The sequence below is a fragment of the Gallus gallus genome, chromosome 14, assembly GCF_016699485.2.
Source record: "Gallus gallus isolate bGalGal1 chromosome 14, bGalGal1.mat.broiler.GRCg7b, whole genome shotgun sequence".
Lineage (NCBI taxonomy): Eukaryota > Metazoa > Chordata > Aves > Galliformes > Phasianidae > Gallus > Gallus gallus.
The window spans coordinates 1,308,569-1,330,613 of record NC_052545.1 but is presented as its reverse complement, the minus strand read 5'-3'; the positions used below and the strand labels follow the sequence as shown (position 1 = coordinate 1,330,613).

Genomic DNA, 22,045 nt, shown 5'->3' with positions numbered 1-22,045 from the left:
CATCTGCCCTCTCTGCATCTACTCTGAGGCCTCACCTGGAACACTGCACCCAGGCCTGGGGCCACAGCTCAGGTGGGATGCAGAGCTGTTGGTGTGGGCACAGAGATGCTCAGAGGGCCGGAGCACAGGCTGAGGGAGCCGGGGGTGTGCAGCCTGGAGAAGAGAAAGCTGCTGGGAAACCTAAGAGCAGCCTTCCAGTACTTAAATGGAGTGTTTAAACAGGAGGGAAACTGACTTTTCACACGGGTAGATAGTGACAGGATGAGGGGGAACGGTTTTAAACTAAAAGAAGGGAGATTTGGGTTAGCTGTCAGGGAAATTTTTCTCTAAGAGATTGGCAAAGTGCTGTGCAGAGCTGTGCTGCCCCATCCCCGGAGGTGCCGAGGGTACAGACGGGCAGCCGGAGCTGATGCCTGATGTGGGGGCTGGCAGCCCGGCCCACAGTAAAGAGATGGAACTGGGTGAGCTCTGAGGTCCCTTCCAACGCAACCGTGCTGGGCTCCCGAGATCCGTGTCAGCATCTGCGCCTTCTGCGTCCCCGGGAGCAGCGGGCTCAGAGCCGCCCCAACGCCGCGCTGCCGCTCTGCCCTCCGACCCGCCCGCACCCCACTCTGGCAGCCGCCCCCAGCGACCCGCCGCCAGAGCTGCCGGCAGCCGCTCCGCCGCCGCGAGCGGCCCTTCCCGCCTGCGGACACCGCATTCAGACGCCGCTCGCTCCTCAGCCTCCCGCTCCAGCCCCGCCGCCCCGGGCCGGGCCCGCCGCCGCTCACGGCCGCTTACCTCCACCGCCCGGTGCTCCCCGCTACCGCGCCGCCATCACGCCGCCCCCATCCCCGCCGAGCCGCCCTGCCGACACGGGCACAGAATGAACGGCCGCGCCGGCGCCCCCCGCGGCCCGAGGCCTCCGAGCGCGGTGCAGCCGGAGCGCGGCCCTTCCTCCTCCGTTCCGCCCCGCGGGCAGCTCCGCTCCGGGCCCCGCCGTCCGCCGCTTCGCCCCGGCCCGCCCCGCCGCCGGGCCCGGCCCGCAGCCCCGCGCTGCTCACCCCGCGGCCCCCCGGCTCCCTCCTTTGTTGCTGCCGGAGCCCGGCGGCAGCGCATGGGCGCAACGGAAGCGCCCGAGCCCAGTTCCGGCCGCCTCCTCCCGCCGCCCGCCTCGCGCGCACCCCGGGCGGAGCGCAGCGCAGCGCAGCGATCGCAGCGCCGCCACAGTGCGCGGGGCCGCCCGCGGCCGCCGGGAATGGCGCTGCCCCGGGGCGCGCGGCCCCGCCGGGCCCGGGTCTCTCCGCGGAGCGTCCGCCCCACTGCTGCGGCCGCGGAGCGGACCGCGCTGAGCCCCGCAGGACGCGCGGCCAGGTGCCGGGCACGGCTGGACGGCGCCCGTCGGGCCGCCCCGTGGGCTCCTTCGGCGCCCGCTGCGCTGAGGGCTCCTCGTGCGCAGCCTCTGGAGAACGGCGCGCCCCCACCCCGCTGAACCGGGCCCGCCCCGCCGCGAGGAGCTCAGAGGGGCTTTGGTCAGACGGAGCCCTGCAGGTCGCGGAGCTGCGGCGGGCAGGGCTGCCAACCGCCGGGTCGGGACAGCCCGGGCTGTTTATGTCTGGATTTTACCCGCCGGTGGCCTTGCCGCAGCCGCGGGCAGCACAGCCCCGCGGGACCTTCCCCCTGAGGGCGGTTGGGCGCTGCCGAGGGGGAGCGGCCCCGGGGGCGGGCGGACGGACGGAGCGCCGCAGTACCGCGGGCGGCCTCGGGGGCAGCGCCCGGCGCTGAGCGGTGAGCGCCCGTCATGCTGCGGCTGAGCTGCGTGCTGCTGCCCGGCGTGCTGCTGCTGCTCGGCCGCGCCGCCACGGCGCCGGGTAACGGGGGAAGGGGCTGCGGCCCCGGGAGACGGAGAGGCGCTCGGAGCTCGAGCGTGGGGCTGCGGGGACGGCGGGGTGGGGATGGGGTGTCACCTCGGGGAGCTGGGGCAGCCCGGGGCTGCTGGTTGCCCGAAGCTGGGAAGCGTTTCTGCTTCACGCAGCCTCCGGCTCCCGCTTTGGCCTCGCGCTGCGCGGGTCGGAGAGGTGGAAGGGACCGCGGAGCGCTGCTGAGCTCCATTCCCGCGGGGGAGGCGCTGATCTGCGGCGCTGCGCTCGGCGGCTGCGGGGCGGCCCTGGTGGGCAGAGCCCGGCGATAGCCTCCAAGGAGAGGTGCGATAGATAACCGCGAGGCGGCTGTTTTATTTCCCCAAGTTTCGCTGGGAAGAAGCGGAGGACGTCCTGAACCTTCTAGAGAGCTGGAACCTCTCAGCGATAGGCTTCATTAAATCACATTTTTCTCTATGAACCCCAGAAGCTGAACAGACAGCTGTCCCTTGCCCTGTAGAAGGGCAACAGAAGAGATCTAGTTTGCTCAGTACTGTGAAAATTGTTTTTCACCATTCATTTGCATCCAGATTTGCTCAGCACCTGCAACCCAGGGAATAACGCGAGGGCACTACATGGATGCTTTGGGCTCCTCTCCCATCCCAGCCAGAGGGCTGCAGGGAAGGCAGTGCAGAGATTAGCTGGCCCCACTGCTCCCTCTTTTCCCCGTGAGCAATGTTAGCTGCTGGAAGAGTGAGGGAACCCCACAGCTGCACGGCGCTCTGCCGAGTATTGCCCCCGTGCTCTCCCGTGAGAGAACAGCTGGGCAGAGAACTGCTCAGGGTGGCAAACTACCAGATCCCCTTCCCAGCTCTGTCACTCTTCAAAGCTTACAGTGGCTGTCGTGTTTCGATTTAGCAGATCATTTCATCATAAAATAGCTTAGGTTGGAAGGTACCATATAGCCCATCCAGTCCCAACCCCTGGCGATGGGCTGGCTGCTCCCCAGCAGCTCAGGCTGCCCAGGGCCCGATTCATGGCCTCAGACACCTCCAAGGGTGGGCAGCCTGTGCCACGGCCTCACCATCTGCTCAGTAAATTTTATTTACATTCATTTCCAGGCTCTTTTCAATCCGTCCAATGGCAGAACAAGGGGCAATGGGCACAGACTGGGACATAGGAAGTTTCACACAAACACGAGGAAAGATTTCTTTGCTTTGAGCCTGACAGAGCACTGGAACAGGCTGCTCAGAGAGGCTGTGGAGCCTCCTTATAGATTATAGAGAAGAAACAACCGTACTGATGTTTTACACTCAGTTAGGAGGAGGTTGAGCTGTTCAGTATAGCTGACAAAGGAAGCAATTGGATGAAATCTTACCTGGCTGTGGAAGTTCATATTTTTTTAGGACAATGGTTTGCCCAGTGAGAGATTTATTGAGGCCAGCCTGGTTGTTTCTATTTTCTGTAGCTGAAAAGGATTGTTCCGAATCCTCACCTTTGGTTTCTTCACTCTGCTCCTCACTAGCACTGCAGAATCAGAAACACAAAAAGATGTGGAGGGGATATTACTGAAAAGTTTTGCTTTCTTCTTCACCTGCATTTCAGCTTCTTGAGTCAGGGTGACTTGTGCTCAATTATAAATTGATTGGAACAACCAAGATTAGAGCTGAATGTAGCCTTCTTCCAGAAGCAGGAAGCTCAGTGACAGCGTTGTTACACCATTAGTGACACTGGGCCTGCAGCTACAGCCTAACTCTGCCTGTAAAAACGCCTCAGAGTTTTTGGGATGTTCTATGCAGAGGCTCTGTCCTACTGTTGACATTTCTAGGACCCCCTCTAACAGGTGTTTAATGTTGGAATGCATATATGCACACAACAGTTTCTGTTCTGGGTTTTTAAATGGCAAAAAGGTGGTAGTTTTAAGTTAGTGCGGTGAGCCACGTGACCACAGCTGGGTAGATAAGGTGCACTTACTTACATCAGGATTTCTCTTTTTATCCTGCTTCTGAAATCTACAGAGGAGTATGGTCTGGAAATCACCAACAATGGTCCCATCACAACAGGAGCTCAGGCTACTGTTCACGCCACTCTGAGGATGAAGAACAACAGCACTGTATCAAACTTGTACCACTTCAACTGGATTTATGCTCCTCTGATCCTGATAGAGAAATCCGAGCAGCGGCTTAACTCCGTAATTAATGTGACTGGTGAATTTCCTGGGACTTTTCCCATATCTGTCTGGGTGACTCACAGAAACTGCTGGTTATGTCGGCCAGTTGCTAGGAATGTCACCATGCTTCAGATCACAGGTAAAGCAGAATTGCTGCTGCCTTTGCTAGCATCACAACATGAAAGCCAGACGTAAATATGGCTTCCACCGCCAGAGTTTGATTTGTGTAGGCCTTTGTTGCAGGCAGTGTTGGCCCACACTATACCTACTGGGCTGGGCTGTAGTCTACCTATCTCAATTTGTCCAGGATTTTTTCTCTCAGTCCTGTTAGAAGCTTCATCTTGTCCCACTGTATAACCTTCCATAAATCAAGTAATCTCATCACATGTAACAACACTGAGTAATAGATAAAAACTACACTTAACTGTGTGGACTGGGGCACAGAAAGTCTTATGCTGTGTATTTTAATGCTGTGTATGTACATACAGCATTCTGTGAAAGTGATACATGATGTCATTCTTTGTCTGCCTTAATTTTCTGCAGAATTTGTCACAGGGAATCTTACCATTGCCCAGATAGAAGACAGCAGATTTATCAAGTCTGGTTCTAGCTCTTCCATGGGAGCTGTGACGCGGATTTCTTTCTGTCTTCACGATCCAAGTAATTACTTCAAGGCAGCTTCGTTTGTCTACAACTGGGATTTTGGAGATGGGTAGGTGTGGTTACTTTATTCTCTTCAATGAATATTCGAGGAGCCTCTCATTCAGCTGCTCATCTAGAGAGAAATCCTGATTAATACACAGGATGGCACACACACCTTTGCCCATTGGTATGACCCTGCAGCAGGGAGGATGAAAGATGTCCAGCTATTTATCTTCTCTTGAGTACAAATTTACGTCCAGCACAAATGAGCTTACACAAACAGAAAAACGAGATTCAGTTTTCGAATAGTACATCTTTCTTTCTACCTTCCTTGCTTCTTTAAAAAAAAATATATATTTTTCCTTTTCAGTACTTCAGTTAGCTACAGTCCACCTGTTACAATGATAGTTTTCATCTTTTATTGTCTATTCCTATTCCATTTTGTAAAGTCCTTTAGCACTATCCTTAATTTCATTTATTAAAAATGCATAAATACACTGTGGGTCTGATACTGACTATAGTTTTACTGGTTTTACACCAATGAAGTGCAACAGACATTAATCCTTATTGATGAGGACATAAAGAATTAGAATTGTAGCTGACTACCACTGGCTATGAAGAAAATGCATTAACCCTTACTCCTTTTTCAATGTTAAATCAGAAATAAGCAAGTCCTTGATAAAAGGCAGTTTTGATTTTCACGTTGCATGCAGAGTTTATCAGATTACCAAGGAGCCCTTTGTCTACTGTAACTACTCCACCACGGGGAATCGCACAGTGCATCTCAAAGTCGTAGCAGAATGGAAGCAAATTGGAAGCATCATACATGAAACAGAAACTGTGCAGAAAACGGGTGATTTTACCACTGCTCTGGAGCTGCTAGGTAATTATCAAACATTCTGCATGCTTGAAATAAAATGTTATATGTGTGTAGCAATACAGTCTAAATGGTAGGGTTTAAGGTGATAACAACATGGGCACCAATTCAAGTGGATGAACTGGTATTTTTCAATGAAGAGTTTGCACTCTAAAATGGACTTTGTACCATTCTCGTTCACAAGAAAATCTAAAATCTTCTGTTCCTTTTTCATTCATTAGAAGTTTCACTGTCTTTTGTAACAGCCTCAAATATACTCAAAACTTGAAATAATTTGTTTATCATACTTACGGAAGATCTGTTTAACTTATGATAAATATCCCTAAAAAATACATCTGTTAAAACAAGTGTTATGAAGGTTCCATTGATTTGATCAGTTGTAAACAAACACACATAATAATGCACAGGATTATGGAAGTATCTGATTATATTCTAAAAAGAAATCACAAAGTGTTCAGAAAACTTACAACAACTCTACCAGTAGGTTTCTTTTTTTGGGTGTGAGGGAGGTGCTGTTTGTATGAGCGATGCAGCTAACATCTACATGGTCTAAGAGATGAAACATTTCCTGGAAAACCAGTGAATTTCAGGTTATGTGTTCCATGTGACATGCTTGCTTTCTTCCTCTCAGATGCTGTTAAAAGCATTAACGTAGTGGGCTCCAGAGAGACTCACGTCATGGAAAACTTGAGTTTATCTCTTCATATCAATGGCACGTGAGTAGCAAACACTACTGCTTTCCCCAAAACACTTTATCTAAGCTTTTTTTCTCCTGTTTCCCTAAAAGTCATTTGCACCCCACAGAACTGTTTGTTAAAGTTTTCTTTGAAGAGACACTGTTGAACATTTATTTTTCTTGACTTAAAGTAGCACGAAGTCGAAGAGTCTGACAGAGCCCACATCTGTACAGAAAAGTGGGACATTAAAATGTTTTGTTTCCTCAGCAAATCCTCATATAGAAAGCAAAGGTTATCTTTATCTCTTTGTAAATAGAATGTTGAAAGAGAACTTGCCAGAGAAAGATAGTGGAAACAATGACATTTTAAAACTCTTGAATTTTTATCCTTGACCAATTAATTTCCTCACAATAAAATTAAATTGTATTCAGAGTCATGTCGAATGGCAGCAGCCCTTGACTGGCACACGGGAGTGGTGAGTTTCAGAAATCAGTTTGACAAAGCAAAGGTTGCCATAAGATGAATAAGAGACAGGGGCACCATGCAGTGAGAGAAGGGCATTTTGCTTTGTTCTGTTTTGTTTTTAAAGTCATCTTTGCAAGGAAAAGTCCAGAGAAAAATGAAGTTGTTGAAGAGAGATGAATCAAGGAAGGACAGGAAAAGGGAAATGTCACAGTGCAATGTGATGAGCTGGGAAAAGTCCAACTTGGACAAATAATCATTTACCATTGTAGGAATGTAGGAGACTCAGGAGCACCTTGATCCAAGCACAGGCTCTCTCAAGCTGCAGTATTCAGAACACGTGAGAGTTTCTCATATAGCAGAAGCATTTTAAATAACGTTTGAAGCACTCAGGAAAGTGCCTTCACCATAAATCTCCATGATCACAAAGTCATTTATTCTCCAGAAGAGTAACTCTTCTGTGCTCTGCTACAGGGAGCGGATTTGCCTAATGGTGGATTTCCAAAAACAAACCAAAAAAGAGCAGGGCTGCTGGTAGGGATGTAGGACAGAGGGAGCAGCACCCAATGCAGTCGTGTACCAAAGACATAAGTGTGGTACGGATACACAGAGCAGCACAGTTTGCATTCAGCAAGGGGACTGCACTTTGACAGACTGGAAATTGCAGATGGGATGCAAGTAAATATGAATGGTTAAAAAAATGTTACAGGCTGCCAGGCTTGACTCTAAGATGGCCAATTAATGCTTACCAACCTGTCCTCTAGCAGCAGGGCTGGGACTGCTGTGATAGCAGTTTGTGACAAAACCAACAACAAAGGCTTGAGAGATGTGTTATCAAACATAAGCATGCTGCTTTCTTACCAGAGACTACTCTGAGCAGATAAGGAACAAAATACTAGTAAGATAGTGTAAAGAAAAGCTCTGTCATCAGAATCAAAGTCCATAGCGTGTAAGGGGAGTCCAGGCAGAATCAGTTGGAGCAAGGATCTGACAGTGTAAATAAATGGCATCAGCTAGATGCAGTGAGAATGCATGCAGACATAATGTGGATTGTACCTAAAGAGCTTGATAACAACTGAAAAGCTTTTTGTTATTGTAAGGAACTACCAAGATCCTTGCAAGTCATTTAACTATCCTAACTGTTAGTCCATTGTGCAGAGGTCACTTTACATTCTTTTCTTTCTTCTTTTATTTATTCTTATTTATTTATTTTGTTAAATCAGAAGTCTCGGGTGTACTTCAGTAGCACAGACAGTGATCTCCACTGTGAAAAGAACAAAGAAAACCAACCTATACTCCCATAGAAGAGGAGGGGAAAAAGAATGCTTTTATCTCTGTTAGAGCAGGACATGGGTTTGCTACGCACAATGGCCTGCCTATGACCCACACAGGTATTTAGCTCTCAGTTGAAAGGACTGCTGTTATAAAAGCATCACAAAGACCTTTTTTTTCAATGGACAAACGCTATGAACCAAGCAATTGTGCTGTTAATTACTTCTCTATCTGTAGTTAGATTAACCTTATTATTTTCTAAGTTGTTATACAGTTTTATCCCAATGATTGATCGGCTCTTAGCTGAAAATTTTGGAGCCTTTAATGTATTGTTGTGGTTTGTTTGTTTTTAAATGTCATTTCAGCCCACCACTAGCATTATGCTGGCTTATAAAGTCCGAGTGCATTCCACTAGAAGGCGAAAAGTGCCATCTGGTGGTGATCACCGGCTCCTGCTACAACCTCAGCCATACCTTCAGTGACGCCGGGCAGTACTGCCTCAGCGTCCGAGTGCAGAACGGCGTGACGATGCTGCAGACCTACCACGAAATAAAAGTGTGGCCAACAGGTGAGCTGCAGCGCAGAGCTTCCCGATTGTCCGAGCATCTGACAGCCTCAAGCACGTCGGGGGCGTTATGCATTAATTCGCAGCTGATGAGGTTTCTGGAAGCATAAAGACTACTGTAATTGCTCTGAGCTTTTTGTATCCTGCTGAACCCTCAGTCTCAAGAGTGTCTTGAAGCTAATGTGTTCCCTGGGAAGACTTAAATTACATATTTTTCAGTTTAAATAGTCTCCCTCTTTTGTAGTTAGAGAGGATAAGTGCAAAAACATAAGTGGCTGTAGCACTCCCTTAATTAAGCAGCCTGAATTCTTTTTAGTATTTTGTAAGGGTAGCTTTTTCTACATCTCCATTTCATTACATGTTTCTGTTCCCCCAGCCAGCAATCCCTGCAGGCCACCCCCTGCCTGCTGCCCCTTGCGGGTCTCTGATTCATCTGAGAAAGGAGTCAGGTAGGCAAATGAAGAGGACCTGGCCAGGGGTCAGCTAAACTGTGGAAACAGAACAGTTACAGAACTTCCCACGTGGTCCAACACTTCTGTACATACAGGACTGCTCACTGCAGGAGGCAGTAGTGTACACTCAGGGCAAGGAGGTGGAATCCTCTTTGCTGAGGGCTACCAGCTGTTGTGAAGAAGATACTGATCAAGATTCCTCCCTTAAGGTACAGACACCCTTGGGAGTTAGGGCTAACACGTAACTCACAGGGACTTTTTTTAGCCCATTTAAGCTGACCCTTGCAATCCTGTATTCCTACTTCTGTGATTTCAGAAAGATCTGAAGTAATCTGGGCTGAAAAATCTGTTCCCTGATGCTGACATATCTTTTGTTGTAAAAACGTGAAAAGTTCTCCTAAAACATCTTTTTCTTCTGTTACCTCTTGTCAGCGTATTGTATCACTCCAGGAATGTCCCCTTGTGCTCTTTCCCAGGGATCCAGCCAGCCTTCTTTGTCCTGCTGTGCATCGTCCTGGTTTCAGTGATGGTAGGACTGGTGCTGTACACGACCTTTCGAAGTAACACACAACAGAAAGACCTTGTGGAGGTATTACTTTGAGCTGGGACAGTAATTAGATAGCTTTCAGCTACGTCTCTTCTTTCATCCTCAGGCAAACAGAGTAGGAGGGAGTATTTCTCTGGTGTCTGTCTGAGCTGGCAAAGAGTTTAAGCAACAAGCATGCTTCTGGCTTGTGGAGAAACAAAACTGCAATTTGAGTTCCCAGGGCTATCATGGATAGTTAGTTAAAGTTCCTAAGCACGTGCTTGAAGTATGCCTTCCAGAGGTTGTACCTAGGGCGGTTACATGGAAGAAAGCAGAGAGATGGTAAGAAGGGATATGGAACAGTAAAAAACAATAGTTACGTTAACTAAAGTGACGCTAAATTGTCACCTAAGCTTAGTATGTGACCCTCATCTCTGCTGGTGCCCTTCCATCTCCTTTTTGTAGCTTCTTACACTTTCATATTTATAACAGTCATGAGCTCCCAAATCAAAGATAGTTTTCTTGGCCCTTTGGAAAGTACCTAACACATGTAACATCATGCCACAGTATGCATAAATGGACCTCTACGGGGGCTGCTGCAATCCACGTGTCCAGCTGGTATGAATCAGTCACCAACTTTGAATAGATTTCTGATAGAACCTGGTTGAGGACCAGGTGCCATTTCTGACCCAGAATATTCTTGCTGGTTTCCCTTGAACTGGGATTAAAAACGCTCTCATTATTGTTCCTTTCCCAGGTAGCTGACTTTGACTTTTCTCCGCTGTCCGATAAAAGCCTGTCTGCTCATTCAGAGTCAGGCTGTGGCCAAGTATGTTGCAGATCGTGCTTTCTTCGGTCATCTCAAGAAGCTGCCAGGGAGAGTCACGAATTTCTACTTTCTTTTTACAAGCCAGTCAAAATGTACACGGTGTGAAGAACACAACTGCACTTTGGTTACACTAACTCCAAGTTTAACTTTCTCACGTGTGATGAGTTACAAGCCCAGTGCTGCATGAATGGTTTCTTTTGCCAATGCTATGTGGTAAACTACTTTGCCAAGTCCAGCACCTGAGTGTTTCATTATATAATCTGAAAAAGGAGGAGCCTGAAACACAGCAGAAGTAATTTTGTACTTTTAAATTATATGGATGTATACATTTACAGCTGTAAAAGCAGCATTTTATTCTTGTGAAAGATTATTTTATGCAGTTTGCTCAACTCACTACCTCTTGTAATTTCTCTGTTCCTTCTGCTATATGTTTCAAAAAAGAAAATGCTTAAAACAAACATACTTCTCTTTCTTATGTTGAAAAATACCACTGGAAATGCAAGTCATCCAAAAGACTGTTCTAAAGAGGAATCAACTTGTCCTGCTTGGGAAAGGCTTTAACCGAAGTACTTCCAGAGAACCAGACTATGTAATTATGTTGTCTTTTTTCCTCCATCTTAAAAGACCCCTTTGCTAAGTTAATTAGGAGGTGGTGTGGGACTGCAGTAGCTGGTGACCTGCTCAGGAACCTGAGAGGTAGCGCTACTCATAGGAGTCCAGTGGGATGGCAGCACCCACTGTGGAAGACTCTACACCTCCAGCAGTCTGAGACCACTTCAGTCTGTATAAGTTTTTTTCATAACATTCCTTCTCCTTTTCTTTCTTATGTTACTTCCCAGCTGGCCACCAAAGCTCCCGTGTCAAAAAAGCAGTAATTTGCAGCTCAGAGTGCTCAGCAAAACACACTCAATTCATAGTCAGTGTTCAAGGCTGTATAAACTCCTTGCTCATTGCAGACTGTCTTCTATGATCAGCTTCCTCCTCAGCCACGTTTTTCTTCCTGCTATGAAGTATTTCAGAGTACCCTGGAGGTTTTTACACTGAGCTGTCTTTGGGGCCATTTCTTTTCTTAAACACAGTGCTGACATTTTTGCCACCTGTGACCTGGGCTTGGGGTTTTTTGCCTGTCATAATTTACCCAGTGCACTGAATGAGAGGTACTTGTCTGACTGGGAGGGATTTACCATTAGGTTTCACAGTTCTTATTTCACACATCCAACTTCCACATTTCCTTTGGGAAACCCAGCATCTCAGTTCCTCTGTGAATGGAATTACATAACCTCACAGGGGTTATGCTAATTGATACATGCAAAATGGATTAGGATCATCTAAAGTAACAACTGATCCACTAAATCCAAGTTTTTGTCTAGAAGCCCTCCAGGGCCAAACAGATTTTGGCTTTGGTTTTATAAAGAGAAGCTATGTTTGTAAGTAAGTGAGCCTGCAGTGTCCTTTGTCTTCCTTCTCCATGCCCCAGTGTCAAATTCTTATTTTCAGTCATATTCAGTCACTGCTTAAATTGTGCCTCTCCTTAGACTAGCAAAGAAGCTATTGTTCTCAGGAGCCTTGGTTTTATTGCTTATTCCTGAGATACCAGCAACCTGAGCTGCTGCCAAAGGTTCACAACTTGTTCTGGGATGCCAGAGTGCTCTATAGATGCCTACACGGTCCCTGGGCACTGCAAATGCAAACCAATGTGAAAAACACAACTCAGAGTGGCAGCAGCCCTGCACGGACTGCACAGTGGCTCTCTGCAGCCAGAAGTTCAGTTTGGCCTTATTTTTTTTTTAAGAAGTCTGTGGCAGACACGTGACCATTCTGGGATAATACATCTGAAAACAACACCTTGACATGCTAATGAGTATGTAAAGTCTTTCTTCTCCATGCTATACTCCTAGGAAAGGCAGTAACTACAAGAGAGCAATGACTCTCAGTTGTACATACCTGAAATAGAGGTAATTTTGGACAGAGGATGAGGATACCCGGGGATCAAGATACGCGTTCTGCCCTATTTTCCATTAATAGCTAATTTATTCCAAGGGCTTTACATGTTGTTAGGTCACACACATCACTTCTTTGGTTGGGGTCTCTGTGCTCTCCCCAGCACGTCTGACCTATTGCCCCTGGCACCGAGCCTGGCGAAGGTGGATATCACCCACAGACAAAAAAAAAGGAGGGGTGTGGACTTCGTGATGTGACAGATAAAAGATGGGCCCAGGGAAATTCCCAGGTCCCCACTGGGCAAAATAGAGCAAGCACCCCTCAGAAGAACATTGGTTCTTCCTCTGTTCATAGAATGACCAAAGAACAGCAAAGGAGTGAAGGGACTCAGGAGGTTTGGAAAGATGGAGGGCTGCGACACACCGAGTCAAGGCTGTCCCACAGTAGAAGACGTTACTCAAGAGCAGGAGGAAAAGAATAGAGGTCAGAAAGATGGACATCTCTTGCAAAAACAAAAGCGGAGGAAGTACACTTCAAAGGGCATGTCAAGAAGCAAATTAACCAAGAAAATTTAAACAAGCTGAACAAATTGAGGTACAAGTGTAAGAAACCTTCTCAGGAACATGTTCCCGAATCTAATATGAAACTGCTTCCTGCACAACAGACTGATCCGTGGGTTCAATAAAGCCTCTGAAATGAAGACAAGCGGTAATTGAGCAGTTCCGGACACAGCGAGGAGAGCAGCGGAACGGCGCAGGGATCGGCGGGAGGAGTCGTTCTGTTCACCTCAGAAATCAATGACCTGGAAAAAGGAACGTTCAGCAAAACCATGAAACTCACTGACACAAAACGAGAGTCCGGTGAGCGCAAAGCCAGAGCAATTACAGTGCAGTGATAAGGGAGGGTGGGAGCAGTTAAAGAGTTTATGCAACTGAGAATTATTTTCCAGGAAATGCGTCTGACAACAAAAATATTCTGGAAAGTTATGGTGTGAATAGGGATGGTGAAAACAAGGGAACCTACAAACAGCGGTGAAGCAGACGGGCACAAATCAGCCCCTCAACTTCGCAGGGGCGCATAAGGCTGAGTCCCAACACGTCAGAGCTGAAATCCAACCTTCTCTCTGGAAGGGGATTCCGCAGCCCAAACTGTGACACCCGGAATTATGAGACTTCTGTAGTATTTGCTGCATGCTGTAGGAACAGCAATTATTGCCATTGGAAGAGTAAGGTGAAGAAATTCATATTTAAGTGCTCAGCACTATTACTCAGTGATCAGCCAACACTTCACCTTGATTTCGGAGAGCCAGTGCCAGTTTCCGTGGAAACCGAAGTGCTATCTTGCAGCTGTCACAGAAGCGATCCAGCCCTGCAGAGCCGGGCTCTGACAGCTCGCTGAGCACTGCAGATGTGGGTTTTACATCGAAGACACCAATGTGGGAGCACAGAAGCTCCAGACACTTCTTTCTGAGCTGAGTGTGCTCATCGCCGTGCACACCTCCCACAGCAGCACACAGCAGCAGAGCAGTCACAACAGATAGGGTTTTGTACAAAATACCACAGTTGCACAACAACTGACACAACTCCACGAGCAGGTCACACCACAGCACTACCAGAAGGCTTCTCTGGTCTCAAGAATACTCCAGCCAGAACAGTTTCTAATGCATTTGCTCAGAAGTGCTGCTGTCACCGTGTACAGAAGGCAAAAGGGAGCAGTGCAGCAGTACGGAGCTTCTCCTGGAGTGCTGCTGAGGCAGATGTGGCTATGTGCATAAAATCCAGGACTAAAACATGCCAGAAGGGAGCCCTGCTCCGGCAGAGGACACAGTGTGGGTGCGCTGTGCAGCAGGGGGCTCCCGGCATACAGCAATGCCGCCGCGCTCTGCTCTGCCAGCCAGGATTGTTGGGAGCTCCTCACTGCGGCACGTGAGCTAAATGCACGTGAGCCAAACGCGCAGCCACTCTCAGTACAAAACCTGCATGACGCCATACAAACCCCACAGGTTTGGGTGCCACCGTGAGCAGCTCACAGAGGCCACCGGGGGACCTGCAGCCATCACCAGGGCAGCTCTCAGAGCAGAGGAGCAGCACCAGGCACACTTTGGCCCCACAGCTCTGCGATTCCATCCCCCCTGGTAACACTTACTACAACTCTGGCATTCAAAGAGTCTTTTCTTTCAGCTACGGTTTAAGTGCAAAATGAGAACAGACAGCAACAAAATCTCTCTTATTGGATCAACAGTCTGTACTTCACTGCAAAATGGAATTACACAGCTTTTTAATTATCCGTTCAGCTTCCTGTCCTTCATCTATTCCTCCTTCATTCTATGCAAATTGTTCATTGTAATACTTTGAATTAAATCAAAGAGGAAAAAATGCTCTAGAAATCCAAATGCCTCAGCTTAACTAAATAGCAATACCCTTACTTTTGTTCAATCCTGATAAATTACAGTCTAACTACTAATTAACTTCAGGTTCAGTGCATTTCTCTCACTACAAAACAGAACACTCATTTTAAAAGACACAAAGCAGACAGGGCTGCCCCCGGTCCTGCAGAGCCCCCCGGCACGCGCCCAGCTGCAAGCACAGGAGGGATCTCAGCAGCTCACGGAACACTGCACTGTGGGCACCAGGCCTGGAGAGCCCAGCATCCAATGCAAAAAGCACTTCTCAGCCCTTTCTCCTACACTGCTGCTGTTCCAAACCCAGGCGGCTGCAGGGAGCTCCATGAGGGGCACTCCAACCGCAGTCGCACAGTACTGCTGCGCCCTAAAACAAGTGTCCGGTTTTCCTTGTGTATGAAATTACTCATAGTGAGGAACACAAGTGTTTCATATCAAGTCCACCCCCACAGGAGTGGGACAGCCCTCTGCCATGCACAGCCCAGCGCAGACAGGAGCTGCCTGCGGAAGGATCTGCCAGCCCCAGCCAGGCCCCGACACAGCTCAGCCTCTCAGATAGCCCTGATTTTATTCTGCTTTTATTCTCTCTTCCGTTCTTTCCTTTCCTCTTGTTGGGCAATAAGAAGTGGGGTAAATCTTGCAGATGGGGAGACACCACGTAGTTAAGTGCAAGGAACTCTGTTTAGCTCTGTAGAGATGACATCTGTTTTCATAATACAGCCTGTGAGAAATCAGGTGAGCAGTGCGTGCGTTTCTTGATGAACAAGAGGCCCCTCAACTATTACTAACGAAGTACAGAAAGGAAAGGCAGGGCTCTCAGCAGGGACATAGCATCCCTTAAAGTCTTCCCTGGGGATCAGATGGCACTTACAATTGAGAGACAGTAGCTGCTCCCTCTGTGTTGGTGGGGACGGGCAGGATGCCTATTCATAAGGCCTCGTGCTGCTGCGTTCTGTTAGTCACACACCACGGAAATATTTTCTGACCTTTGCAGCAGATGTTACCATTTTTCCCACAGACCGACGGCCTGGTTTTAGTTGTACAAAAACCTGCAGTCCCGAATAGCAGAGATTAGACAGCAATGTCAAGGTCTGAGAGCAGAGATTACATGCCCCATATCAGCAGATGTCTGCAGCCACTGGCAGCTCTGAGATTTAAGGGGCTGTTCTCCATCCAGGAGCATCCTGCATCACTGCGTGATGAGCAAACGAGTGCCTGCCACAAATAATCAGCTGAGGAGCCACCCTGCCCTGCAGAGCCCCGCTGGGACCAGACGGAGCCTTTTGAAGCCTGCCATGTCCACCTCCGAGGCAGCCAGCAGTCAGTGACAGATGATCCGACCCTGACAGGGCTGGGTGCCTTTGGGCTCAGGTTGCTGCCTTCCTCCTCATCCCCATCTCCATGCTGGAGCAGCTGAGTAACCCACAGGAGAAGGGCATCTAGCTGGGCCCCCCACACCTCCTGAGCCACGCAGGTTGCTTCCTGCAAAGGCATTTGGGCTGTTAGGTTGCATGCTGTCCTTTCACACTCTGGTTTACTTGTTGTGAACTGTTCATAAAGCTTTGAGTCAAGCTTTCAGTTTTCTTGCTACGCTAGAACAGCATGTTTGCTATCAGTACTTCAGGCAGTGTAGCATCTCCTGGGCGCCAGGAGCACACAGAAGACCCCCGCTGACCCCAGACATGTGGCTGCAGCTCTGCCGGTCACTGCAGGAGCAGGTTGCAGGGCCTGAGCCAGCAGAGGGACCTGGAAGACAGCCCTGGCCTGCTGATGTTGCTGCACAGCACACACCTGTCCTTAACATGCGGACAGCTGTAACCCCAGCTCCGTGCCACCTGCACACTTGGAGAAAGCAGACCTGATCCTCCAGGTCACCGACAGAGGTCATCAACAGGACAGGCCCAGGACAGACCCCGGAGCACTCCACTTGTTACCTGCCTCAGGGGATGGCCAGGAGCCCGGTCACACACCCCGTGCTGTCACTCCCACCACTCTTTCACTGGAGGCAGTCGTGTCACTCAGGCACATTTACCCCGCTCACCCTGTGCCGACTGATCCCAGGGACCTTCTCCTCCCTGTGCCCACAGGGGCGTCCCAAGAGGAACTGCTACATGATGCAAAGCCCATAGAACATCCAGACACCAGAAGACATCCCTGCTGGGCAGCAGCAGACACGGGCTGTGGGCTGCCTGTGCCAGAGCCCCCCCTCAGTGAGCAGGACCTACAGATACGGCCAGTCCTAACTGGGGAGGAAACACTTCCACCGGAAAGCCAGGCCCTAACATAGTCCATGATTAGCACTAGGATCAGCAGATTAGGCAATGACTGCTTTGAGATTTCCAAAATCTTTTTCTTTTTTCCTTTTTCTAAATCTTTCTCTTACTGCAGATGTTGCTGCTTTTTATACATCCCAAATTCTGATGTATACTGGGATGTGTTCTTGGTGCTGTGCAACTTCTGAAGCAGATGGGGCTTGTTTAGTTCCAAAGCTCTCGGGTATCTCCATTTTTAAATACAAATCTGGAAAATTTCCACCTAATTTGCTCCTCCAAGTGAGCACACTGCCCCAGCAGCTGGAGGTGCCACCCAGCTCACATACAGCAAGCACAGCCTGAGCTCAGCACGCTCCTCTGTCTGCAAGGGGGGCAGTCCCATGGAACACCAATGCTTCACCAACGTGCACGTGGGACAGGAATGCTACCCACATCAGGACACACCGCAGCTTTTAGGCAGGCTGTGCCATTGAGGGCTCACATTGCTGTCTCTTCCTGCACGTGCCCCACGCTTCTGTAAAATCACTGCACAATTTGAGAACCAACTTTTGTGTTTTAACAGAACCGTTTTTCATATTCCTTCGCATTGTAACAAAGAGTCTCAATACCATCTGTCCAATTACTCACACAGAGCCATGAAAATGTTCTCAAATAATTTAATATGCCTTTTATTTGCTGGCGAATGCCGCAATTTAAAATACTTCTAATTCAGATTTGACACAGCTAATAATAAGCACTCAGCCCCAGAGAGCAAATAAATGTTTTCCTTATCCAACGACGCGCAGCACTGTAACTTTAAAAACACGTAAGTGCAATGTCTGTGCCCGCAGCCCAGCGCTGGGTCTCACAGGCCGCGATGCTCTGAAGCACAGCACTGCACCGCTTGGGTGTGGGGGTGCCTGCAGAGCCACTGCCACGACAGTTTAAATGCAATACCTCCTCCCAGCCAAGGAACTCCAGAGATATACGTGGCTGCATGTGCTTTAAAACTGCTTCCTTTCTCCTGAAGCAGAGGAAGGGTTGTCCAGCAGTTTTACTGTGGCACAAAGGGAACCACGTTGGCTCTAAGGGGAAACAACACTGCAATCCAAACACGTTCAGGAGTGCACAGAGGACCCCGAACACCACACGGCTCTGCTCCTCAGCCCTCAGTGCAGAGCCTGGGAGCTCTGTGGGGTCAGAGACAGCCCCGTGGATGCGAGGACCTGTCTGTGCTATCTCCCCTCAAAGAGGAATCACAGCAGCTCAGACACAGGTGTGTTTTGCCCACCTGTTAGGACAGCGGCAGCAGGCTGTTCTGTGTTGGCCTGCATTGCCACAGACAGGCCCTTGACAAGCAAGACGGCCATAGAGTAAACAGGCACAGGTAGCAAAGAGCTCCTCTGTTTGTTAGCTAGAAGTTTCCACTGCTCCACACATTGAGCAGAATCAGCTTCTCCACTGTGTGAACTCAGTCACAAAGATGCTCCTGTCCGCCCAAGTCCCCCCGTGTCCCCAGCACACTGCTGGCTCCTGGCGCTCAGCATGAGAAGCTGTGAGCTTTGTGTGCCTTTGCAGTTCCACTCTCTGGTGGGAAAGTGCGAAGCCGAACAACTGCTGAGCAGTGCGTCCTCACAGGGCTTCAGCCCAGGCTTGGAGACTCCTGGCTTCAAACAAATGAGAGCAGCTTTGGAGAAGTGTCTGAACTTCGGGCTGCTCTTCTGAGCTGCACTGAGGCACCGGCCCCCGAGGAGCTCACCCATCTTTTTTAGAGCCTTGTTAACTAGAGCTTGAGGGAAATAGCTACAGACTTGATTCAGCAGGGACGTTCTGCTGCGTGCAGCAGCGCTCTGCATTCATTTCTTTTTCTGCAGTGTTTCAGTATTGCACATTATTTAGCCATCGCATCTGAGCACAAATTATTGTACAATAAAAAGCAGTGACTCAACAGGTTATTGCCACAATAACTCCTACATCTGCACTGTGTACAGTCAGCATGGTTGCTTACCCCACCCCAGCACGTTCCCAGGCACCGTGTGCCATTTGTCACCCACTAGCCAGAAGCACACACAGCTCAGTGTTATTGAGACCACAGGGCATATTCCAAACTGCACAGGGGGAGAGAAAAGCAGAGCTCTGCTTGTTCCTATTAACAAATCCTTCACACACTTCTGCCCAACGCTGCTCCTCTCATTCTTTAATTTGCAATTAAATAATGCAGAACTTGTGCAGTGAAGGTAAAGCAAGAGGAAGCACTTTCATTCAAACACACCCTTCAGTGCGATGCTTTCTCCTTCAGTGCCTTCTTCTGTTTGATTTCACGTCCCACAGTCAGCGGGAAGGGGCATCACGTCCCCATCTTCCTTACCAATTCCTGACAGATTTATGAAACTGAAATTGAGAAAAGGGAGAAGGAAACCAAGGAACCATCGATACAAACATTCACGCTGCACCTGAAAATGTGCTGTAACACATATGGGAGATCAGAGACCCTGACCTCTGAGGAGAGATTGTGCTTCTCAGTGTCCACAGCAGTGCACACCCAACAACTCCTACCAGCTCACGCGGTGTGATGGAAAAACCTCTAACCTGGCAGTGCAGCTTCAGCCAACTGCAGCATACTGGAGAGGACTGCTCCAGGAGTAGGAAGAAAGCTAACAGCTTTTCTGCAGGCACGCTCACCTTACACCCCTCCCTGTTACTGTGTCAAAGTCTCTGCCCTTCACCTTTCAGTGAAAAAGGAGAAAAGGGCAGGAGTGTGTGGAGGTGGTGCTGCACACAGAGCACAGCTCTGCCCCTCACAGAGGCCCACAGGTCCCCCAACGACCCGAGGAATCACCCTGCCCAGGGTGGGAGCGGGCTGCTGCCCTGTGCTGCTGGCAGGGTGATACCCCTCCTGCTCACCTGACTTCCCAGCACTTGTGAGGCCCCTTCCAGAACTCACTCCAGCTGGTTGCCACAGCAGCCACTCATCCTGTGAGGCTCCCCCCGAGGAGGCTGCCCTTTCATCTCTCCAGGATTTTTAAGTTAAGCTTTAGCACATCAGGGGGAACATCTCCGAAATCCTCTCTGATTCCCACTGGAAACGGTGCCAAGCAGAGTGTCGTTTCCCACAGCTGTGTTCTCTCTCAAGGGCCAGAAGCCAGCTCAGCTCTGTCCTACTCAGTGTCAGCTACAGACAAAACAAACTGCCACGGCACCTCCGGCACCTCTTTGGAGCTCATTTAACCACAGCTTGGCCACTCCAAATTCTGGGCCAGAGGCAGGCAGGAGAGGTGCAGGCTCCAGAATGGGGTGGAGATCCCCAGGATGGGCAATGAGTGGGGTCCAACCACAGGCACGCTCTGCTCTATGCTGCCATACACTGCCCTGCTCTGAGGCCCTCCTGCCCCCATCAGCACCCCCAGCTCTCATTCTGAAGCAGCACTGGAAACATTCATCAACAGCAAGCAGCCTCCTCTTGTTATCTGGGTGGCCTTTTTGATGCATGACAAAGAGCTCACACAGTTTGCTAAGCATGTTACAAACATTGGGACATTGGCAGAAGCGTTGGTGGTTTTTTTAAGAATTATTTTCTAAAGATCTGCAAAAAGCTACAGAATTAGCTTTGTACGAGATAGAGACTGGGTGCTCCGCAAGCTCCATAGTGCTTGTGCAGTGCTTGTGCCAAGTACACAGTCTGGATCTCGCTTTGGGAAATGCACAGTCATTTTATCATGGCTAAATGGCATCATCATCAGATCTTTAATTCCTTCACAATCTTTAATTTCTCCTCAGAGCTCCTCTGTGAAACATTTATCTTTTCTCAGAAAGAAACTAAGATTTGTATGGATCACAGTGAGACAGATGAACAGAAAGTGGAAACTTAAATCCCCCTGAGAAGGACTGCAGATGAGCCTCCAGAAGGACCAAAATGCTTTGATACTTGGCTAAATTTCTGCCTAAGTGATGTGCCCAAAGTCACACAGAACATTTGGACAAACCACCTCCAAACTCCACTGGTTGCTCAGTAATTCCTCTCCCCGTGAAGCTGGAGGACGGAAAACTGGCAGTGTCACAAGGTGGTTTGGGTAAACACGACACACCTACTGTGTTAGCCAACCCCATGGGCAGCGGGCGGCTTGCCTGGACACGACCTATGAATGCAGTTATTCTGCTCCCCGGCTCCTTCAGAGGTGTGCTGGGACCTCAGCACAGGAGTGCATTGTACCCAGCTGACGTCACCCTGAGCAGGGCAGAGACCTGAGCCAAAGCCCTGCGAGTCCCACCCAGTTCCTCAACCACAGGGGCAGTCCTCCCCGCACCACCCTTCTTCCCCCAGGGTGTGGGGATGAATGAGCGGCACCTTTCCAAGCCCCGCAGGGAGGGTTTGATGTGGTGGGGTCTGAAGTGACTCTTTCAGAGCCCCTAAGCTTCTTCTATCCTCATAGAAAAATAACTCTTCAGATTTTTGTTTTAAATTCTGATCCAGTTATTGCTGAGCTCCAGGAGCAGCATGCACATAGAAGAAGCTTTATGCCTCCTTGACTGGTGTCAGGCAGAAAGTAAATTATTTATGAAAGCACTCCATGCAATCTTTTATTTTGGATTTAAAGGGGCGGAAGCGATGGGAAGGAGACTTTGTTTAAAAAAGTTCAAAATGCACTCAAACCTGCATCTTTTGTTTTGCTGAGGATCTGCTCCCTGCTCAGACCGGTCCCACAGAGCGTCAGTCTGAGCTCACCCCTATTTAAGGGACAGTCCCGGTCACTTCAGGGGAGCTGCTCCCCATTCCCACTGGTGCACGCAGGCTGAGGAATCACAGTTTGCCAAAAGCCATCGCTGGTGGTGGTGCTCAGAGCTGAGTGGGTGTTTGCAAATGCAAACCCACTTCCCCTTCCAGTCTGATTCATACACATGTAGCTTTTCATTTTCTGCGGACTTTTCAGCCCAGTTCTCCTATTAGCTGTCACCAGACAGCCCCCAAAAGCCATTACTACGTAACATAACTTCATCTGAAACACTGTGCTGCTACAGGACTAAGATCCCAAATACTGGAATAAACCTGATGGCAACACCTCAATGTTTGCTAGGTTTTGTCCCAAATCAAGCATTCCTTAGCGCTTGTGTTTTAAAATAAGGCCCATCACCTTAACCATCAC

The 22,045-nt window shown here is 49.2% G+C and overlaps 3 protein-coding genes across 11 annotated transcripts in view; 2 read left to right on the top strand and 1 right to left on the bottom strand.

The window, feature by feature from the left end:
- Nucleotides 1-4,712, bottom strand: part of TRRAP (transformation/transcription domain associated protein) — a 78,488-nt gene extending 73,776 nt beyond the window's left edge. For 3 of the 5 annotated variants that reach the window (XM_040647679.1, XM_040647678.1, XM_040647680.1), the window contains exons 1-3: nt 4,574-4,712; nt 3,817-3,927; nt 3,217-3,365 (exon numbers count right to left, since the gene is read on the bottom strand). The gene's annotated coding sequence lies outside the window, so the exon portion shown is untranslated. Of the gene's footprint in view, nt 1-780; nt 1,114-3,216; nt 3,366-3,816; nt 3,928-4,573 lie in introns of those variants that run through there. The other 2 variants (XM_004945110.5, XM_015294312.4) reach the window with 2 other exon arrangements.
- On the top strand, nt 866-1,471 carry LOC121106760 (translation initiation factor IF-2-like). Its single transcript, XM_040647458.1, has one exon. It carries the CDS (start codon nt 866-868, stop codon nt 1,469-1,471), a length of 606 nt encoding a protein of 201 aa, XP_040503392.1.
- Nucleotides 1,072-10,768, top strand: TMEM130 (transmembrane protein 130). Of its 5 annotated transcripts, none has more exons than XM_025155380.3 (8): nt 1,072-1,530; nt 3,857-4,147; nt 4,552-4,720; nt 5,364-5,533; nt 6,159-6,243; nt 8,304-8,506; nt 9,432-9,544; nt 10,239-10,768. In XM_025155380.3, exons 2-8 carry the CDS (start codon nt 3,934-3,936, stop codon nt 10,413-10,415), a joined length of 1,131 nt encoding a protein of 376 aa, XP_025011148.1. In that variant the 5' UTR covers nt 1,072-1,530; nt 3,857-3,933; the 3' UTR covers nt 10,416-10,768. The 5 variants fall into 5 exon arrangements, with proteins under 5 accessions (XP_025011148.1, XP_414751.4, XP_046756896.1 ...); XM_414751.8 differs by lacking the exon at nt 1,072-1,530 and adding an exon at nt 1,724-1,850; XM_046900940.1 differs by lacking the exons at nt 1,072-1,530; nt 3,857-4,147 and adding an exon at nt 1,724-1,850.
- Nucleotides 10,769-22,045: the final 11,277 nt, after the last annotated feature.

Coding starts and splice junctions, on each gene's coding strand:
- LOC121106760 (XM_040647458.1), top strand. CDS start 866: ATGAACGGCCGCGCCGGCGCCCCCCGCGGCCCGAGGCCTCCGAGCGCG.
- TMEM130 (XM_414751.8), top strand. CDS start 1,781: ATGCTGCGGCTGAGCTGCGTGCTGCTGCCCGGCGTGCTGCTGCTGCTC. Junction 4,721..5,363: donor AACTGGGATTTTGGAGATGG/GTAGGTGTGGTT, acceptor CGTTGCATGCAG/AGTTTATCAGATTACCAAGG. Junction 5,534..6,158: donor CACTGCTCTGGAGCTGCTAG/GTAATTATCAAA, acceptor TCTTCCTCTCAG/ATGCTGTTAAAAGCATTAAC.